This window comes from Zophobas morio, unplaced genomic scaffold, assembly GCF_036711695.1.
Source record: "Zophobas morio isolate AGI-343-1 ecotype UQ-CSIRO unplaced genomic scaffold, CSIRO_AGI_Zmor_V1 ptg000004l, whole genome shotgun sequence".
NCBI classification, from domain to species: Eukaryota; Metazoa; Arthropoda; class Insecta; order Coleoptera; family Tenebrionidae; genus Zophobas; species Zophobas morio.
Window position 1 is genome coordinate 15789437 of NW_026972109.1, and position 20187 is coordinate 15809623.

General features: G+C 35.1%; 7 protein-coding genes across 9 annotated transcripts; all 7 read right to left on the bottom strand.

The window, feature by feature from the left end:
* Positions 1–1833: 1833 nt before the first annotated feature.
* LOC135143031 (equilibrative nucleoside transporter 3-like) lies at positions 1834–4569 on the bottom strand. Its single transcript, XM_064074859.1, has 10 exons — positions 4549–4569; positions 4302–4498; positions 3537–4252; positions 3342–3475; positions 3047–3293; positions 2940–2990; positions 2451–2891; positions 2310–2395; positions 2064–2260; positions 1834–2015 (listed from the first exon to the last, which is right to left on the bottom strand). Exons 3-10 carry the CDS (start codon positions 3562–3564, stop codon positions 1904–1906), a joined length of 1296 nt encoding a protein of 431 aa, XP_063930929.1. The 5' UTR covers positions 3565–4252; positions 4302–4498; positions 4549–4569; the 3' UTR covers positions 1834–1903.
* A 2289-nt stretch (positions 4570–6858) lies between these two features.
* LOC135136158 (equilibrative nucleoside transporter 3-like) lies at positions 6859–7375 on the bottom strand. The gene is made up of 3 exons (XM_064065308.1): positions 7144–7375; positions 7044–7094; positions 6859–6995 (listed from the first exon to the last, which is right to left on the bottom strand). Exons 1-3 carry the CDS (start codon positions 7373–7375, stop codon positions 6859–6861), a joined length of 420 nt encoding a protein of 139 aa, XP_063921378.1.
* A 50-nt stretch (positions 7376–7425) lies between these two features.
* Positions 7426–9320, bottom strand: LOC135135299 (equilibrative nucleoside transporter 3-like). 2 transcript variants are annotated; one of them, XM_064064333.1, is made up of 7 exons: positions 9182–9320; positions 8994–9130; positions 8681–8942; positions 8140–8631; positions 8002–8087; positions 7756–7952; positions 7426–7706 (listed from the first exon to the last, which is right to left on the bottom strand). In XM_064064333.1, exons 1-7 carry the CDS (start codon positions 9207–9209, stop codon positions 7595–7597), a joined length of 1314 nt encoding a protein of 437 aa, XP_063920403.1. In that variant the 5' UTR covers positions 9210–9320; the 3' UTR covers positions 7426–7594. The 2 variants fall into 2 exon arrangements, with proteins under 2 accessions (XP_063920403.1, XP_063920397.1); XM_064064327.1 differs by having other exon boundaries at positions 8994–9136.
* Positions 9321–9833: 513 nt separating this feature from the next.
* On the bottom strand, positions 9834–11607 carry LOC135135311 (equilibrative nucleoside transporter 3-like). The gene is made up of 7 exons (XM_064064341.1): positions 11280–11607; positions 10986–11235; positions 10886–10936; positions 10398–10835; positions 10265–10350; positions 10021–10217; positions 9834–9968 (listed from the first exon to the last, which is right to left on the bottom strand). Exons 1-7 carry the CDS (start codon positions 11397–11399, stop codon positions 9857–9859), a joined length of 1254 nt encoding a protein of 417 aa, XP_063920411.1. The 5' UTR covers positions 11400–11607; the 3' UTR covers positions 9834–9856.
* Positions 11608–11845: 238 nt separating this feature from the next.
* On the bottom strand, positions 11846–13594 carry LOC135143040 (equilibrative nucleoside transporter 3-like). Its single transcript, XM_064074872.1, has 7 exons — positions 13358–13594; positions 13046–13298; positions 12944–12994; positions 12456–12896; positions 12323–12408; positions 12055–12251; positions 11846–12006 (listed from the first exon to the last, which is right to left on the bottom strand). Exons 1-7 carry the CDS (start codon positions 13478–13480, stop codon positions 11895–11897), a joined length of 1263 nt encoding a protein of 420 aa, XP_063930942.1. The 5' UTR covers positions 13481–13594; the 3' UTR covers positions 11846–11894.
* A 403-nt stretch (positions 13595–13997) lies between these two features.
* On the bottom strand, positions 13998–17283 carry LOC135143053 (equilibrative nucleoside transporter 3-like). 2 transcript variants are annotated; one of them, XM_064074906.1, is made up of 7 exons: positions 15458–17283; positions 15166–15415; positions 15064–15114; positions 14588–15013; positions 14443–14525; positions 14222–14391; positions 13998–14166 (listed from the first exon to the last, which is right to left on the bottom strand). In XM_064074906.1, exons 1-7 carry the CDS (start codon positions 15575–15577, stop codon positions 14055–14057), a joined length of 1212 nt encoding a protein of 403 aa, XP_063930976.1. In that variant the 5' UTR covers positions 15578–17283; the 3' UTR covers positions 13998–14054. The 2 variants fall into 2 exon arrangements, with proteins under 2 accessions (XP_063930976.1, XP_063930968.1); XM_064074898.1 differs by having other exon boundaries at positions 14443–14533; positions 14584–15013.
* Positions 17284–17369: 86 nt separating this feature from the next.
* Positions 17370–19669, bottom strand: LOC135143045 (equilibrative nucleoside transporter 3-like). Its single transcript, XM_064074885.1, has 7 exons — positions 18887–19669; positions 18584–18836; positions 18482–18532; positions 17995–18435; positions 17852–17937; positions 17582–17778; positions 17370–17529 (listed from the first exon to the last, which is right to left on the bottom strand). The coding sequence occupies exons 1-7, from the start codon at positions 19007–19009 to the stop codon at positions 17418–17420; spliced, it is 1263 nt and encodes a 420-aa protein (XP_063930955.1). The 5' UTR covers positions 19010–19669; the 3' UTR covers positions 17370–17417.
* Between the last annotated feature and the right edge of the window lie 518 nt (positions 19670–20187).

Sequence of the window (20187 nt, forward strand, 5' to 3'; positions counted from 1 at the left end):
AGTAATTTTATTTGTTGTATAATTTTAATTGAACGTAAATTTCATGTTCTACCTGGTTCTACAGTCTTAACCTCCCATAATATTTCTATTTGTACAAGTTATTTCACACCAGATTTTTTGTTTAATAAATCCTTGCTAAGTTTGTTTTGTAAATACTTTGTTGATGAATGTTTCTATCATAAATTATTTGATGTCCTATTTTTAAAAAATCTCACATAAGAATTATTTGTTGTTTAAATTTTCACAAAATGTTGTTTATTCCTCGTTGAAACTTTAACACTTGTGTAGTTGTTGTTAATATCAGAGTTATAAGAGATTGAATATTTGAAAATGGAATTGAGGTTAAATGACATAGAAAACGTGGCAGAAACGAAGTTCGGTTCCTAGTCGAGCTGGCGAGATTTATCGTGTCACCTGTACAAGTCCACAGGTTTGGATAGAGGCGGCCGCCGATGTTGTAAAGTTCTCGGCTTCGTGCTAGCCGAGATCCTCTTGGGGGTCTGGCGACCGTAATGGCCTAGTTCCGCAGGACACGTTCGTAATGGAGATATGTGTGCGGGTAGGTTTTGCGATAGATAGAATCACCGTCGTGGGGGGAGAACAGCTCCAGACCGGTAGCCCCAAACTCCGCTTATGCTACAACACCCCAGGGGTACTTTTGTTGTGCTCCTGTTAACTGCCGTAACTTTAAAAATCTGCCGCCACACGCCCGTAATAACTTGTGTATTTGCATTCAGTTACTACAGTAGCGGTCATTTCTACGGAACCACTCGATAAAAAGTCAAGTTGGTAGCCCTGTCACCTAGTACTTTACGCCGAACGCGGTTGGTAGCGGTAGTTGACATGGCAATCGAAACTAGCACAACACGAATATTTCGGTTGCCCTCAGCTATGCCGCACTGTATCCCGTGCAGACTGTATGTTCTGTTCATCTATTTATTAAAATAAAATATCTACATTGACAATGGGGCCATCTAACCTGTCAAATTTTTGACACATATGTTTTCCCCCAGAAACCCGTCAAGGTCACTTACACCAAACAAATTTTGAAAATTTACACTAGGGAGTGGTTCTATAGAAAAGATCGCGACTTTAAATTCAGATTTTGCGTTGTGTTTATTAAATCTGTGATATTCAAATATTTGCATTGATTCCAAACAGATGTATAGAATGTTGCGTCTGTTCGTTTTTCATATGTGTATGTCTGTCAATTCGCGAGTGTCCTTTTTCAGATATCTTAAGGTGTTTGAAATGTAATATGTCCGGGAATAATAACAAGGGGGTTTTTGCGCTGAGGAGTAAATCTTCGCAGCGTCTTTCCTCTGGCGAGGAGGTGCCGTGCTCCCCCTCCAAAACAATTTTTGTCTATTATTTCTTGCGCTCTCAACTCACATGCAGTCTATGCTCACTTGTATGAAAGAACATCTTCCCGCCACTTTTCAAAAAAAAAAAAAAACACAACGTAGGTTCCCATTTGTTAGACGATCACAGCCAAGGCCAAACTTTGAATTTTTAAATTTTTCGCGGGCCTTTCAAACTTTTTCAAGGTCAGTTTAAAGGCGGTAAGTTTGGGTTATTACAGTGTTGACATCTAAAATGTTTTCTTCAGAATGGACAAATATATTGTTTTTTACTAAATATTAGAACTCGGGTTTCAAAAATTACCTCTTTACAGTGTTATTATCCATAATTATATTAAAATTAAAGTAGCTAATAAATCAATCTTCATAGAAGATTACGTTTTAACTAAAAAATGTGTCACTATTTTTAAGTAACATAAAGCTACCCCGAATTTCTTATCGATTTAGAAAACTAATATCATTATCCAAATAATACTTTCTGAAACATTTATTACCTACGTAAGTACAAGTACTTCAGACTGACTAGAAAAACAGATAATAATTTACAACGCCTTAACCATAGCGGGACTAAATAGTGAACAAATACCTAAAGCGGACAACATGAACACCATTATGATCAACATAGAAAGTTCTTTCTCTTCTTTAGTGGTAACTCTAAAAACAGAATAATCATCAAGAGTTTACCAAAATCCAAGTACTTACGTTGGAACCTGTATAACACAGAGATTGACAAGATAACCATTCGTGAACGAAAATATTACTATAAAAATTATATAAACGTAGTCTTTGTCAAAAACTACCGGCAAGTGGGAACGCGGTTGAGCATTACACAACATCAGCATTGGAACAAAAGCTATTCGACAGCAACTCACTATTAAGATTACGATACCATTGCTTGGCTACAACAGAAAATGAAATTTCAGTTCTACAGATTACAAATTCTACTACCTTTTTCACTACAGCTGCCAGTTCCCTTCCAATATAGTCCACAACAAAGTAGACAAAAAACGTTATCACAGGCACAAAAAACACATCTGAAATCAACACACTCGTACAATATTATTATTTTTGACTTCTGTTTCCACGTACCGTTCCATTTGTTCCCATTTCCTTTTTCCATCGAAACCACCAGCGATGTTACCGCTGGGTGTATCATTATACTACACCCCAAGACGATAAACATAGAGATCAAGTAGAATTTCAGCTTGTTGATGAGACTAAAAATCGCCCTTTTAGTAACTTTGGTTTTCATAGATTCTTCTACCTCTTTACGGAGATTAGTTCTGAAAAACTGCGATGTTAACAGACTTGCCACAAACGCTGTCAACGTCAGAACAATAAAGAACATTCCTATAGTAAAGTAAGTTAAGCCGGTTGTATTGGAAGAGGCTTCTAAGCTAAGACAGATGATCTGTAAAGCAGCTGCAAAAACACCACACACTGAATATCCAGAAACTATGGGAATTACATAGCGAGGTGGAAATCTCGCCACCATTTCGAAAAGAGTCGCGGTAAACATGGCACATAACCCTGAAAACAAAACTAAGATGGGAATAATACTTTAGTACACGTACTTACCAGTAAGGATAAATGCTATTACTAGAGTCGTTATAAAAAATCCGAGTTGCCCTACAACCAAAACGACGATTCTATCTTCATTTAACAAAATATATACCTATACATACATGAATCTGTGTTCACTTGGACAAAAACGCAAGTCAGAAAAAACATAATCATCGAACCACACAAAGCGGCCACTATCCGTTTCACCATACTCACTTTCTTGATGAATATTAGTGTGAGCACAATAAAAACAATATTGCTTATATGAGTTACTATAGAATAATCTGACACGAATTCTGCTTGTAGTGTGGTTCTGTTCTCACTAGTGTAGAACTCGTTGGTTGGATCTCGAAACTTATACATCCAGTACTAAAATAGAAGCTTTCTAGAATGGTTTAGTTGTAAGTACCCACCTACATCTGTAGCTGTCGTGAAGAAATTTGTCGGAAGGAGTGAGGCAGTACCTAGACAGTAGAACATCATATATGTGGAATAAAATCTGTCGTTAAGTGGAGGGTCGAATTGTTCTTCAATCATCCGTTCGATGGCTCCTGTGGAATGTAAATAATAATACAGGATGGTTAGAAACTGATATATTTTGTAAGTGCGTACCATGATCTTCTTCTCTTTGACGGGTCATGACTTCAAGATGTGCAAACCAAATTTAGGGCAGGCACACTGAGTCACAACCAAATTAGTGTGAGATGCTATTTCATTGATAACGTATCTTAATCCTTCAGACCTTGACTTATAAAATTAATAGATAATAAAATGATGAAGATACTAGTAATATCATCGAAACTAAAATTTATAAAAGGGAAGGTACATTTTTAAAATAAATAAAAAAATTAAAAACATTTTAATTTTTTATGTTAGGCACTATTAATTATCTGCTTGGTGGTACTAAACAATCTAACAAAGCGACTCTCTTAGAGAACAATATACAACTTCCCCCCTTATTAAAAACAAAAATAAACAAGAATAATTTAAGTAACATTCTTGTCACAACATGATCGTTTTCCGTGTTAATTTAGTTATTGCGCACCGTACTCTTTTGCCTTATTCTTAACCCTGTTCCTGAAGATACCATTTACGAAAGTGTGAGTAAACGTGGACCCCAATAACTAAATTAACACGGTTCCACCCCGGAAAACGATCATGTATTGATTCCGACCGTGATAGCCCCGAAATTATTAACATTCTTGTCTTACAAGTCTCAAAGTGCTTTAACCATAGCAGCACTTAAGAAAGAACAAGCGTCTAAGCTTACAAACATAAACACCAAGATGAGCACCATAGAGAGTTTCTTTTCCTCGTCTTTAGTCACCCTGTAAATAAGTACTTAAAAAAAGTGACTACAGCAAACTATATACTTACGAAGGAACATGTATGACGCAAAGATTGACTAGATATCCATTTGTAAAAGAAAAAATTATTATAAAAATAACGTAGGCATAATCTTGGTCGAAAACTACTGGTAAATGTGTTCGTGGTTGAGCATTGCAAAGCATCAGCATTGGAACTAATGCGATTCGACAGATGCTTACAATGAAGATTATCAGCCCATTGGTTGGCTGAAAAAAAGGAACTGTGTACTCTCTGAATCGTGTGTGAATATAGTTACATTTCTTAGTATTCCTGCGAACTCTCGCCCCGCATAATCAAAAATATAAGAAACCCAATTAGCGTCAAAAAAATAAAGAACACTCCAATGGAAAAATAAGTTAAACCAGTAGTCGTCGAACTCGCGCCAATACTAAGAGCGAAGATTTGTGTCAAAGCGGCAAAAATACCACAGATCGAATGACCAGAAAGAATTGCCGCCAAATATCGAGCTGGAAATCGAGCAATCATTTCGAAGAGGGTGACCATAAAAACGGCACAGAATCCAGTTAGAAGAAATCCTATTATAAGTGTTATGATGAAGAAAGTAAGTTGCCCTGAAGAAGAATTTTGAAAAGAAAATCAAAAAACGATACTTACAAGTATCCGTGTCTACCTGTACGAAAAGACAGGTGATAGCAAACATGACTATCGCACCACACAGAGCCCCAATTGTTCGTTTAATCATGCTTAACTTCCTCAAGAAAGCGATTGTGATTACCAAAAACAACAAGTTGCTCACGTTCGACACGATGGAGTAGTCCGAAACGAATTCTGCTTGCATTCTGGTACGATTTAGGCTGTTGGTATCACTTATGTTCAAATCTACGCCATTAAGATCTCGAAATTTGTACATCCAGTACTGAAACGGTACCACTTTAACTTCTATAGTCTGTTTTCACCGATAACTTACATCAGTTGCTGTTGTGAAGAAATTTGCAGGAATTAGTGTCGCGGTACCCAAACTATAAAAGAGTATGTATGTCATGTAAAATTTATCTTTCACCATTGTGCCAGAGTTTTCGTCTTCTATAATCTGGTCGGTCAGTTCTGAAACTACACAGCTAAAACGTCACTTGAAGAGATTTTATAATTCGTTACCTCCATTGTCTTCTTCTTCCAGAGTCATTATTTGTTTGTATCTTAGCCTCTATGTGCGTAACACACTTACAAGTAACGAAATGAATCACTACAGAAGGAATCTCAACTGATATGGTGCTCTTTATCCCATATGACAAACCCAGGTTTATTACGGCAAAATCATTACTGATTAGCGTGATCCAGTTTTTTATTTCTTGATGGCGGAGATTATTGTAGTTTCACGTCAGAATTTTTTTAAATAGTTACTTGTGTTACGAAGTATTCTTCAAAAGTACAAGACAACTTATAATACTCAGTTTTTGAAGACAAAAGAATGAAAACAACAAAGAATAGCAGCTGAAGAAAAATATAAAAATATAACAAAAATAGTTATAGTCATTTAGGTAGAGGAGTAAAGTGGCAACCAATTAAAATGCTGTGTATCAACAAGTACATACTGATTTGAAGACTGTTTCTAGACAAACTTCTATAATTTTCATTAAAAAATTGGTCATTAATTCTCAGTCAAATTTTGTCAAATGCTTGATTGGAATAAAAAGTACTAAATGAAAAAAAAAAACAAAAACAACAAAGAAAGATGAAGGTAAGAAAAAAATAAATATAACACATTGTTTGTTTTATGATTGTGTCTAATAGTATGAGATTCCAAGTCTCCAGTCATAATCATTCACAAGGCCTGAACTAACCCATTACAAACAAAGGCACAAATCATCGAACTAACAATTATAAATATGATAAAAAACATTGCCAACGGTTTCTCGTCATCAGTTGGTATGCTGTAACAAAAGAAATAACATTCTTGTCGATATAAATGAAAAAGGTACTTACTGAGATACCCGAATGATACACAAATTCATCAAGAATCCGCTAGTACTAGCAAAAATTATAATAAAAATGATGCAAGCATAATCTTCGTCGAAAACTACTGGTAAATGATCACGAGGCTGAGCGTTGCACAACATGAGCAATGGAACAAAAACTATTCGAATGCAGGCTGCACTTAGAAGAACTAAACCTTGGCTAGGCTATAATCAAAAATTCTCTTCCGAAATAATCCGATGTACAATACACCAAGAAGGTGATAACAGGAACAAAATATACATCTAGTAAAAAAAGTAAGGTAAGGATTATTTTTTCTATGTGTACCTACCATTCCAGTTATTTCCATTATTTTTGTCCACCGAAAGCACCAATGACGTGACACTGGGTTGTACCATAATGGTAGACCCGCAAGTAATTGTCATCGCTAGTAAATAAAACTTCACTTTATGCAAAATCGTTAAAATTTTTTCTTTCGATACTTCAAACTTTTCAGCCGCTATTTCCTTCCAGAAGTGCTGTTTGAAAAAGTGCGACGTTTTCAAAGACCAAAAGAAACCCACTAATGTTAAAACTACGAACGACAAGCCACTTAAAAAGTACACGAGTCCATTTACCGCTGGATCTGCGTCTACACTAAGTGACACGATTTGAGCAAGAGCTGACAATATTCCACATATTGCTGACCCGAGAAAATCACGGCTAAGTAGCTTGGAGGAAATTTTGGCGCCATTTCGAAAAGAGTTACCAAGAAAATACCACAAAATCCTAGAAACGACAAAATTTTGAAAAAAAATTATGTGGGTGTGTATTCACCTGTGAGGAAAAATCCTGTCAACAAAGTTATGACCATAAATCCAGTTTGCCCTACGAAATTACTCAAATTGTACTCGTTTGAGTTTAGAAAGAAACTTACATGAGTCTGTGTCTACTTTCACAAAAATACAAGTGCAAACAAATATTGCGATAGTACCACAAAGAGCCATAATTGTTCGTATCAGTATGGTCAGTTTCCGAATCCACAGTATAGTCAAAATTATGAACACTGCGTTACTGACATTTGACACTATGGAGTAGTCAGCTGTGAATTCCGCTTGTAAGCCAGTTCTGTTCTCACTGTTGCTTTCGGGGTCTCGAAATTTGTACATCCATAAAATTCTTAAAAGGGAAGGTGAATCTTTAGAAATAAACAAAAGAATTAAAATTAGTGTTTTATTTTTTTTGTTAGGCACTATTAATTATCTGCTTGGTGGTACTAAGTATTCTAACAAAGCGACTCTCTTAGAGAACAATGGACAACTTTCCCCTCTTATTGTATACAATAATAATACAACAATAACTTAAGTAACATTCTTGTCTTACAAGTCTCAAAGTGCTTTAACCATAGCAGCACTTAAGAAAGAACAAGCGCCTAAGCTTACAAGCATAAACACCAAGATGAGCACCATAGAGAGTTTCTTTTCCTCGTCTTTAGTCACCCTGTAAATAAGTACTTAAAAAAAGTGACTACAGCAAACTATATACTTACGAAGGAACATGTATGACGCAAAGATTGACTAAATATCCATTTGTAAAAGAAAAAATTATTATAAAAATAACGTAGGCATAATCTTGGTCGAAAACTACTGGTAAATGTGTTCGTGGTTGAGCATTGCAAAGCATCAGCATTGGAACTAATGCGATTCGACAGATGCTTGCAATGAAGATTATAAGCCCATTGGTTGGCTAAAAAAAGGAACTGTGTACTCTATAAACCGTGTGTGAATATAATTACCTTTCTTAGTGCTCCTGCGAACTCTCGCCCCGCATAATCAAAAATATAGTACAACAGGAACGTCGTCACTGGTACGAAATATACATCTGCAAAAAACTTAAGTAGAATGTTTAGCTTTAAAGCTGAGTGAGTACCTACCATTCCATTGATTACCGTGTCCTTTATCAATCGACACGACCAACGAAGTGACTCCTGGGTGTATCATAATCGAGCATCCCAAAACAATAATCATCGATGTCAGATAGTACTTCAGCTTGTTCAGAACCGTTAAAAACAATTCTTTCGTTATTTTCGGCTGCACGGTTTGTTCGATCTCCTTGGTGAGATTGTATTTAAAAAATTGAGACTTATGAAGGGTCATAAGAAACCCAATTAGCGTCAAAAAAATAAAGAACATTCCAATGGAAAAATAAGTTAAACCAGTAGTCGTCGAACTCGCGCCGATACTAAGAGCGAAGATTTGTGTCAAAGCGGCAAAAATACCACAGATCGAATGACCAGAAAGAATTGCCGCCAAATATCGAGCTGGAAATCGAGCAATCATTTCGAAGAGGGTGACCATAAAAACGGCACAGAATCCAGTTAGAAGAAATCCTATTATGAGTGTTATGATGAAGAAAGTAAGTTGCCCTGAAGAAGAATTTTGAAAAGAAAATCAAAAAACGAAGGTAGTACTTACAAGTATCCGTGTCCACCTGTACGAAAAGACAGGTGATAGCAAACATGACTATCGCACCACACAGAGCCCCAATTGTTCGTTTAATCATGCTTAACTTCCTCAAGAAAGCGATCGTGATTACCAAAAAAAACAAGTTGCTCACGTTCGACACGATGGAGTAGTCCGAAACGAATTCTGCTTGCATTCTGGTACGATTTAGGCTGTTGGTATCACTTATGTTCAAATCTACGCCATTAAGATCTCGAAATTTGTACATCCAGTACTGAAACGGTACCACTTTAACTTCTACAGTCTGTTTTCACCGATAACTTACATCAGTTGCTGTTGTGAAGAAATTTGCAGGAATTAGTGTCGCGGTACCCAAACTATAAAAGAGTATGTATGTCATGTAAAATTTATCTTTCACCATTATGCCAGAGTTTTCGTCCTCTATCATCTGGTCGGTCGGTTCTGAAACTACACAGCTAAAACGTCACTTGGAGAGATTTTATAATTTGTTACCTCCATTGTCTTCTTCTTCCAGAGTCATTATTTGTTTGTGTCTTAGCGTCTATGTGCGTAACACACTTACAAGTAACGAAATGAATCACTACAGAAGGAATCTCAACTGATGTTATCTCTGATATGGTGCTTTATCCCACAGACAAACTCAGGTTTATTACGGCAAAATCATTACTGATAAGCATGATAAAGGTTTTTTATTTCTTGATGGCGGAGATTATTGTAGTTTCACGTCAGAATTTTTATAAATATATAGTTACTTGTGTCACGAAGTATTTTTCAAAAATACAAGACAATTTATAATACTCAGTTTTTGAAGACAAAAGCATGAAAACAACAAAGAATAGCAGCTGAAGAAAAATATAAAAATATGAAAAAATACTTATAGTCATTTAGGTATAGGAGTAAAGTGGCAACCAATTAAAATGCTGTGTACCAACAAGTACATACTGATTTGAAGACTGTTTTTAGACTAACTTCTATAAATAGTTTTCATTAAAAAATTGGTCATTAATTTTCAGTCAGATTTTGTCAAATGGTTGATTGGAATGAAAAGTACTAAATAAACAAAAACAACAAAGAAAGATGAAGGTAGGAAAAAAATAAATATTACACATTGTTTGTTTTATCATTGTGTCTAATAGTATGAAATTCCAAGTCTCCAGTCATAATCATTCACAAGGCCTGAACTAATCCGTTACCAACAAAGGCACAAATCATCGAACTAACAATTATAAATATCATGATAAAAAACATTGCCAACGGTTTCTCGTCATCAGTTGGTATGCTGTAACAAAAGAAATAACATTCTTGTCGATATAAGTGAATAAGGTACTTACTGAGATACCCGAATGATACACAGATTCATCAAGAATCCATTAGTACTAGCAAAAATGATAATAAAAATTATATAAGCATAATCTTCGTCGAAAACTACTGGTAAATGATCACGAGGCTGAGCGTTGCACAACATGAGCAATGGAACAAAAACTACTCTAACACAGGCTGCACTTAGAAGAACTAAACCTTGGCTAGGCTATAATCAAAAATTAGTCGTTTCACTAGAACACGAATAAAACGTACCTTTTTTAGTAGCATCGCAAATTCTCTTCCGAAATAATCCGATGTACAATAAACCAAGAAGGTGATAACAGGAGCAAAATATACATCTAGTAAAAAAATTAAGTTAAGGATTATTTTTTCTATGTGTACCTACCATTCCAGTTATTTCCATTATTTTTGTCCACCGAAAGTACCAATGACGTGACACTGGGCTGTACCATAATGGTAGACCCGCAAGTAATTGTCATCGCTAGTAAATAAAATTTCACTTTATGCAAAATCGTTAAAATTTTTTCTTTCGATACTTCAAACTTTTCAGCCGCTATTTCCTTCCAGAAGTGGTGTTTGAAAAAGTGCGACGTTCTCAGTGACCAAGAGAAACCCACTAATGTTAAAACTACGAACGACAAGTCACTTAAAAAGTACACGAGTCCATTTACCGCTGGATCTGCGTCTACACTAAATGACACGATTTGAGCAAAAGCTGACAATATTCCACATATTGCTTGACCCGAGAAAATCACTGCTAAGTAGCTCGGAGGAAATTTTGGCGCCATTTCGAAAAGAGTTACCAAGAAAATACCACAGAATCCTAGAAACGACAAAATTTTGAAAAAAAATTATGTGTAGGTGTGTATTCACCTGTGAGGAAAAACCCTGTCAACAAAGTTACGACCATAAATCCAGTTTTCCCTACGAAATTATTCAAATTATACTCGTTTGGCTTTAAAAAGAAACTTACATGAATCTGTGTCTAGTTTCACAAAAATACAAGTGCAAACAAATATTGCGATAGTACCACAAAGAGCCATAATTGTTCGTGCCAGTATGGTCAGTCTCCGAACCCACAGTATAGTCAAAATTATGAATACTGCGTTACTGACATTTGACACTATGGTGTAGTCAGCTGTGAATTCTGCTTGTAGGCCAGTTCTGTTCTCAGTAGAGTAGCTCAAGTTGCTTTCGGGGTCTCGGAATTTGTACATCCAGTACTACTTAAATTAAATCATTTTGTCTCTAATTTATTTATACTTACGTCAGTAGCTGTTGTGAAAAAATTGAAAGGGACTAAAGTTACTGTGCCTAGGGCGTAAAACAGCACGTATGTAGTAAAAAATTTGTCTTTGAGATGTACACATATTTCCTGATATTCCATGGTAGTGGATTTGAGTTAGTTATTTTATTATTGTGAACTATTTACTATCGCACCAGTCATACTACGTATATATAGACTCTTAGAAAAAAAAATTTTGTGATTACAGATTTTAGCTTGGATCAGATTTAGATTGGACGGCTTAGATGGGCTGAATCATGGTGACGAGTACACAGCACTCAAACTTAAGTTTTATTGTATTATTCAATGTTATCAGTGCCTAAGTTTTTTATTAAATAATAGCGTAGAAAAAAAAAACTTATGATTGATATACCTAAATTATATAATACTATGCGTTTGGTATACAGATGATGGAAGATCTATTGTACCGTAAGTTTGGATTTATCTATTTTAGTATGAACAGTGATAATTTTTCTGGACCGTCGCAGTGAATCTTAACCAATTTCGAAATTTTTCAGGGTTATTTTCGAAATTAAATCCAACAATAATCTAATATAAAGGTTTTATTAAAAATAAGTAGTTGCATGTGAGTTTGACTCATAGAGCCTTCACTATTGCTGTGCTTGTAGCGGAACAGATCGCCAAACTTAGAACCATTAGCAGCAAAACACCCAACATGGCAAAAGGTCTCTCTTTTTCGTCCGTAACCCTTTAAAAAAAATTAATCTTGTTTCCCATGCAACAGTTTTACACTTACTCAGGTACCATGACAATACTGATATTCACTAAGTATCCATTACTGAAGGCAAATACTATCAGGAAAATAATATAGGCATAATCTGCATCAAATACCACGGGTAAATGGTAACGTGGAGTGGCGTTACAGAACAAAATGAGAGGAATAAGTGGTATTCGGCAACAGCTTATTGCGAACACTATAAGTCCCTTAGTTGGCTAAAAATATTAAGATTGTTAGTTAATAACAATAAATAATATGTTATTATTATTGTTAAATGTTAATGTACCTTTTTGAAAAAGATTGCAGCTTCCCGACCCATGAAATCAAATAAATGAAAAAACAAAAAATTGACCACAGGTCCGAAATACGTATCTGCAAACAATAAATTACCTTATGCCTATAAGCAACTATCAGTTTACCGTTCCATGGGTTTCCATTCCCTTTGTCGACCGAACTAACTAAAGTTATAACTCCCGGGTGCAACATAACTGTGCCTCCCAAAACGATAAACATCGACAACATGTAAAATTTTGACTTGTTAATAGCGGATACAATTACTTCTTTACTGAATTCGAAACGTCCTCTGACTGCTGCTTCTTTCAACATGTGGTTTCTAAAGAAATCTGACTTTCGCCAAGCCACCACGAATCCCATTTGAGAAAAAAATATAAACAACATTCCAATAAGGAAGTAAACTAATCCGGTGGTTTGCGGCCCTCCTCCTATCCCCAGAGCAAATATCTGAACCAAAGCTGCCAATATCCCACAAATAGCTTGTCCTGAAAACATTGTAAGTACGTGGTTGAAAGGAAATTTTACCGCCAATTCGAAGAGCGTTACCATAAACACTCCAGACATTCCTACGAAAATGATTAAGAATGTGAAAAATTATACATTTGGATGTTACCTGTTAAGAAAAATCCGATTATTAAAGTAAAAACGTAGAAACCCTTCTGCCCTGAAAGATTGCAACAATGTTAAAAATATAAACAGAATTTCTGAAACTTACATGGATCTGTATCGACTTCCACAAATATACAAGTTAGAATAAGCAAAAAAATTATCACACTAAGAGATCCAATCGTGCGTTTAACTATTCCTACTCTAGTTCTAAGTAAGCGACTAGTAACCACAATGAAAGCCACATAGCTTACATTTGAGACTATGGAGTAGTTTGAAGTGAAGTCTGCTTGCAGAGTTGTTTTGTTGCCACTGTTGTAGCTTGCATTGCTGTCTATGTCACGAAATTTGTACAGCCAGTACTGAAGCAACGATAGAAGAATAAGTACTATTGTATAGTGGCGTAGTATTCTCTACTTACGTCCGTAGCAGTGGTAACAAAACTCGAAGGAACAAGTGTAACAACTCCCAGTGCGTAAAATAAAATATATATTAAAAACTGTTTCGTTTTGCTAATTTCTACACCTAAATTCTCGTACTCCATGATCTCTGTTGTTTTAATTGTCAATGGCACCACATGTGTGAAAAGATAAAGAGAAATAGTCACGATTTATATCTAATCTATTTATCAAACAACGGACCACAATTTTTTGTTAGTGACTCATATCGAAGAGATTCCCTACACTTGAAATATGCAAACCTGTGTTGTTATGACTTATGAGTAATACATAGATACACTCAGTTATCCGAAAACACACCGTTATTACATGTCATTCTGCAGCTAAATATAGAATGTTGTGACAACGAACGAAATTCAATACTATTGTTTTCACATTTTTATATTACAAACTATGTTTCATGGCAAATAATGATGTCGGACTTCGTAACGAGTTACTTTTGCTTATCACTACATACACATTTTAATTGGCTGTTGTTATCACCGCATATGTTATTACGGGTTTAGATAGTCGTTTTGAATTTTATAATAGTCTGATGTTATCAAACACTTGAATATCATAAGAGCTAAATTTAAAAAACAAACTACTAGGAAAAATAAAGGTAAGAAAAAAGGTATGTAAAGAGTGCAGTTTGTTTGTTTTAATCATTGTATCAAATATTCAAAAGGCTTGAACTAAACCTTTGCCGACAAGGGAACCCATCACCGAACTGATATAAATAAATATTATAATAAACAACATTGCCAGTGGTTTCTCGTCATCAGCAAGTATTCTGTAACAAAAAACAAATAGTATGCTTTTCCATATAAGTGGAAGAAGGTACCCACTGAGATCCCCGAATGATGCACATGTTGATCAAAAATCCATTAGTACTAGCAAAAATGATAACAAAAATTATGTAAACATAGTCTTCGTTACACACTACTGGTAATGGAACAAGAACTACTCGAATGCAGGCTGCACACAGAAGAACTAAACCTTGACTAGGTCGACTAGGCTATAATCAAAAATTAATTCTTTAACTAAAATTGCCACAAATAACCCATACCTTTCTTAGTAGCATCGCAAATTCCCTTCCAAAGTAGTCTGATATGCAGTAGACCAAAGTGATAACGGAACCAAAATATTCATCTTGTGAACTATAAAAATATAATAAGTAGAACGATATCTTTTTCTGTGCGTACCTCACCCACTGCCACTGCTTTGATCTACTGAAATAACCACTGATGTGACTCTAAAATCAATGATGGTGGTAGATCCGGAAGAAATCACCATGGATAATAAATAAAACTTCAGTTTATGCAAAATTGTTCTACATTTTTCTTTAGATACTTCAAGCTTTACAACTTCTCTTTCCTTCCAAAAGTGGTGTTTGAAAAACTGCGACATACTCAAAGAGAAAAAGAATCCCAATAATGTTAAAACAACGATCAACATTCCACTTAAAAAGTACACAAACCCATTTACAGCTGGGTCTGCGTCTGTATTAAGTAACACGATTTCGACAAGAGCTGACAATATTCTACATATTGCTTGACCTGAGAAAATCACTGCTAAGTAGATCGGAGAAAATTGTAATACCATTTCGAAAAGAGTTACTAAGAAAATACCACAAAACCCTACAAACAACAAAATTTAGAAAGAAAAACATTGTATGTAGGTACCTTACCTCTGAGTAAAAACGCTGTTAAAAGTGTTGTAACCATAAATCCAGTCTGCCCTGTGGAATACTTAAATTATACCTATTCATTTGGGTTTAGACAGAACTTACACGAGTCTGTGTCGTCTCTCACGAAGACAAAAGTGGAAACAAACACTGTGATAGTACCGCAAAGCGTCATGATTATCCGTACCAGTATGGTGAGTTTCCGGATCCATCGTATGGTCAAAATTATGAATACTACGATACTGATGTATGACACTGTGGAATAGACAGGTATGAATGCCGCTTGTAGGCCAGTTCTGTTCTCATTAGAGTAGCTGACGTTACTTTCGGGGTCTCGAAATTTGTACATCCAGTACTACTTGAATTAAATAATTTATGGTCATTGTATTTTACTTACGTCAGCAGCTGTTGCAAAAAAGTAGAAAGGTACCAAAGTTACTGTGCCTAGAGCGTAGAAAAGGATATATGTTGTCGGAGATCTGTGTTTGAGAGGTGTAGAGACTTCTTCATGTTCCATTCTGATGGATGTGACAATGAACAATAAGTACTTAATTATATTATCGTTGACTCTTTAGTACTTCAAATTTGGTAGGACGCATTAATTGAGGTAAATCATTGTCACTACAGTATGCAACACTAATCTTAAGTTCTGTAGTTATTTTATTATGCAGTGTTATCAGCGCGTAAGCACTTTATTTTCAAATATCAAAATTACATAATATTATGCATTGAATACACAAATGCTAGAAGTTCCATTGTTCTGTGAGTTCAGATTTATCTGCTGCTTTAAATCATGCAACCACGACATAAACATTCTATTCATGTCGCAGTACGATTTTCATATTTCTGGTGCCCCGATTTAAAAATTAAATTACGCGCTAAGAAAAACAAAGTCGCGAAACCTCATTTGAAAAATAAAAAATGATTCCAGCAACGTAGGCAACCATGCATGTTCAGCGCGGTTAGGGGATTGGCAGAAGGTCGCCCTATAGGTTGGCCGTTAGGGGTTTGGAAAACAACATTAGGAAGCGCACTTGACCCACTTTTTGTTTTGGTGGTGCGAGTGTAAAAGAGGGTAAAATCAGTTTGTAATTGTGCCAAAATCGCGTTCGATACCACGGTGCCTGTCGATGAGTATAACTAGTACAAGAAGAGTTTATTAACGATTTTCTAATTTGAAGTGAAGACGATTCCTTCAACACGTATAATTTTTATTTCACTGTTTGTAAATTCGCAGTTATTAACCATTTATGATTCTAATGCAGTTTAATATATAACGATAGTACTTATAAGTGTTCCCGTAAGACACGTGGCGGAAATTCACTTATTCAGACTTAACTCGTTTTAGTAACAACATCTAAATTTCTGTATGATTTCACCTAAATTATTATAATTATTGTGCACTGTAGGTAAGCGAAGAAAAATGTTGCTTCTCCGGTGGGAATGGAACCATACGTTTACCGCTTGCCAAGCAGGTGCCCTTACCACTAGACTACGGAGGAGCTTATCTTTCTCTGCTTACCAACGTGTTATTGTGCCGCCACATTCACACTTCGTAACTTCTCATTCGAGATTTAATTTAGTTCATTTATCGCGAAAAACTTTGAAAATTATCATCCATTAAATGAATATGACCATGAACTCGAAACGGGAGGGGTACTTGTGTTTATTTTGCATTACATTTGTGTGTTATTTTTTTCCAACATACATATTTTTGTACAATATTTATTCTCGAATTAACCACTTGCAAGACCACCTTATTTTGATTTTGACCGTATGTTTAATATGTGCTTTATGTTATTTTATGTAGTGCAGACGATCTAATCTTGATGAACTCATTTTGATGTAATCAATAACTTGCATTAGTGCATAATTTAACGTCATGGAAATTCTTTATCGCTTAAAATGATTAATAGTGTGACGCCAATAAATGTTGTTTGCTTCCTTCCTGGTGGCTTTAGAAGTCATTCAGTTATCGTTCTGAATTGTAGAGATATAAAGTTCGAATTTTTAAGTGGAATAATTGCATAAGATCGCGTGACGAAACCGGGACGCACGTTTCTAGTCGAAACTGACCGTATTTCTCTCATGTCATTTGGACTAATGGATGTTGATTTGTTAGCTATTCATGGGGAGACCCGACTGGAGATAGCTGATTGTTTTGCAAAAACGGGGTGTAGTGTTTAATATGCGGCAGGTTTTTTAAGTAAAAAGGTGTGCTGCACATTTTTTGGTTTCTCGAGTGTCAGTAACCGAAATTTTAAATTTCTAGAGGAATTTTTGGGTTAACAGTATAAATTTTCGAACAATCTACTATAAAACTTTTATTAAAAATAAATACTTGCATCATATTTGACTCACAGAGCCTTCACTATTGCTGTACTTATAGCAGAACTGATTGCCAAACTTAGAACCATGAGCATTAAAACACAGAGCATGGCAAAAGGTCTCTCCTTTTCGTCCGTAACCCTTTAAACAATAAAAATTAATCATACTTCCAATATAGCAATTTTACACTTACTGAGGTACACTGACAATACTGATATTGACTAAGTATCCATTACTGAGAGCAAATAATATAAGGAAAATAATATAGGCATAATCTGCATCAAATACCACAGATAAATGATAACGTGGAGTGGCGTTACAGAACAAAATGAGAGGAATAAGTGGTATTCGGCAACAGCTTAGTGCGAACACTATGGCTCCATTAGTTGGCTAAAAATATTAAGATTGTTACTTAATAATAATAAATAATGTGTCATTAATGGTATTAATTAAAAGTACCTACCTTTTTGAAGAAGATTGCAGTCTCCCTACCAATGAAGTCAAACAAATAGAAAAATAAAAAATTCACCACAGGTCCGAAATACGTATCTGTAAACAATATATTACCGTAATATACTTTCTAGATACAAGCAACTATCAATTTACCATTCCATGGGTTTCCATTCCCTTTGTCGACCGAACTAACTAAAACTATCACTCCTGGATGCACCATAACTGTGCCTCCCAAAACGATAACCATCGACAACATGTAAAATTTCGACTTCTTAATACCCGATAAAATTATTTCTTTACTGATTTCTAAACGTTTTCTAGCTTCTAATTCTTTCGTCATATTGTATCTAAAAAAATCTGACTTTCTCCAAGCTACCACGAATCCCACCAAAGAAAAAAATATAAACAACATTCCAATAAGGAAGTAAATTAGTCCAGTAGTCTGCGCTCCTCCCCCTACCCCTAGTGCAAATATCTGAACCAAAGCCGCCACTATCCCACAAATAGCTTGTCCTGAAAATATTGTTGGTATGTGACTACGGGGAAACTTTACTGCCATTTCGAAGAGCGTTACCATAAACACTCCACACATTCCTACGACAATGGTGTAAAATATGAATAACTTATATCTGAGTCTTACCTGTTAACAAGCAGCCTATTATTAAAGTAAAAACGTAGAAACCCCTTTGCCCTGAAAAATTACCACAATATTAAAAATGTAAACCAAAAATCTGAAACTTACATGAATCCGTATCGACTTTCACAAATATACAAGTAAGAATAAGCAAGAAAACTGCCCCACTAAGAGATCCAATCGTCCGGGGAATTATTCCTACTCTACTTCTAAGAAAACGACTAGTGGCCAAAATGAAAAGAACGTAGCTTACATTAGAAACTATGGAATAGTTTGCAGTAAAATCAGCTTGAAGGGTGGTTTTGTTGTCACTGTTGTAGCTTGCATTGCTGTCTACATCACGAAATTTGTACATCCAATACTAAAGTAACACACGTAGCATGTTGAGGTAGCTTAATATTCTCTACTTACGTCTGTAGCGGTGGTAAAAAAATTAGAATGAATAATTGTAACAACTCCTAGTGCGTAGAATAAAATGTAAACTGCAAACTGTTGAGTTTTGCTAGTTTCTACAGGTAAGTTCGCGTAATCCATGGTACCTGCTGTTTTAAGTTTAGGAGACACTACATGTCTGAAGAGATAACGCAAGTTTTACTATTTTTATATCTAATCTATCTGTTTATACATAATCGTCAAATGACTTGCCATCGTTTTGTTTTTTAGTGATTCATATCGGAGAGAGGTTTCCTGCACTTGAAACTTGCAAATCTGTTTTGTTATGCGTAATTGATTAAGTCAGTTGTCCAAAGAACATACATACGTCCATTACATACGTTTTTGTGGCTAAGTATAGAATACTCAGAACAAATTTAATGACAAAATTTATATATCAGATACAAACTTTCCGAAACTAAATATAAGTAGATGAAACATAATGTATGCAAATTGAGTGCAAAATTCGCTGAAGTGTGGTGTCGCAGTTTGAATTCAAATTTCGCGCTGAGGAAAAACTAAGAAAATAGTTAAACATAGGCAACCATGTACACCTTCAGCTTGATAGCTCGTCTAGGAATGTCAATCTTTAAATTGGTAGTTAAGCTAGTGAAAGGATTGCTAATGATAACTAATACACGAAAAGTTGGACTCGTGTTGGGGTGTTTGTCTTAACACAATATCATTCTTTTCTGTATTTTTTAAAAACGTGGCTCAGTGCACACATTTCCATTTAACTAAAGTATTTAAAAAACTAAATAAATAAAAAAATCTTTGATGACTGAATGAATTTACAAAAAAATTATGGTGTTTCCAGAAATTTAAGAAATCAGATCTCAAAATCTATTTATATAAATTTCAGTACGTATTCCGTAATTCTTGATCGAGGTTAGTCATTTACTACAAGGTAAACGTAATATTTGAAATAAACTGTGATGTATTTAACGTATTCGAGTTAAACGTTTTAATTTAAATGTTATAAGCTATCTACATTTTTATAACTATATTTAATTGTTTGCTTCACTGCACCAAAACGAAATATTTACACTAATTAAAGAGTTAAATATAGCGATAGTTTACAACCGACAACTACATACAAGCAGTGCATATTTGGCATTGAATTATTATTACTGAAGTGGCCTTGGCCTTGCAACGAATGATTGCCAAGTCATAATTAAAGTTATAACAATAACCAGATTATTGTTACGTGTTGGCAGAGCCGTACTTCCCCGAATTTACAAAACACGCAATATAACAATTTCCATGTTTTCAGACATTGG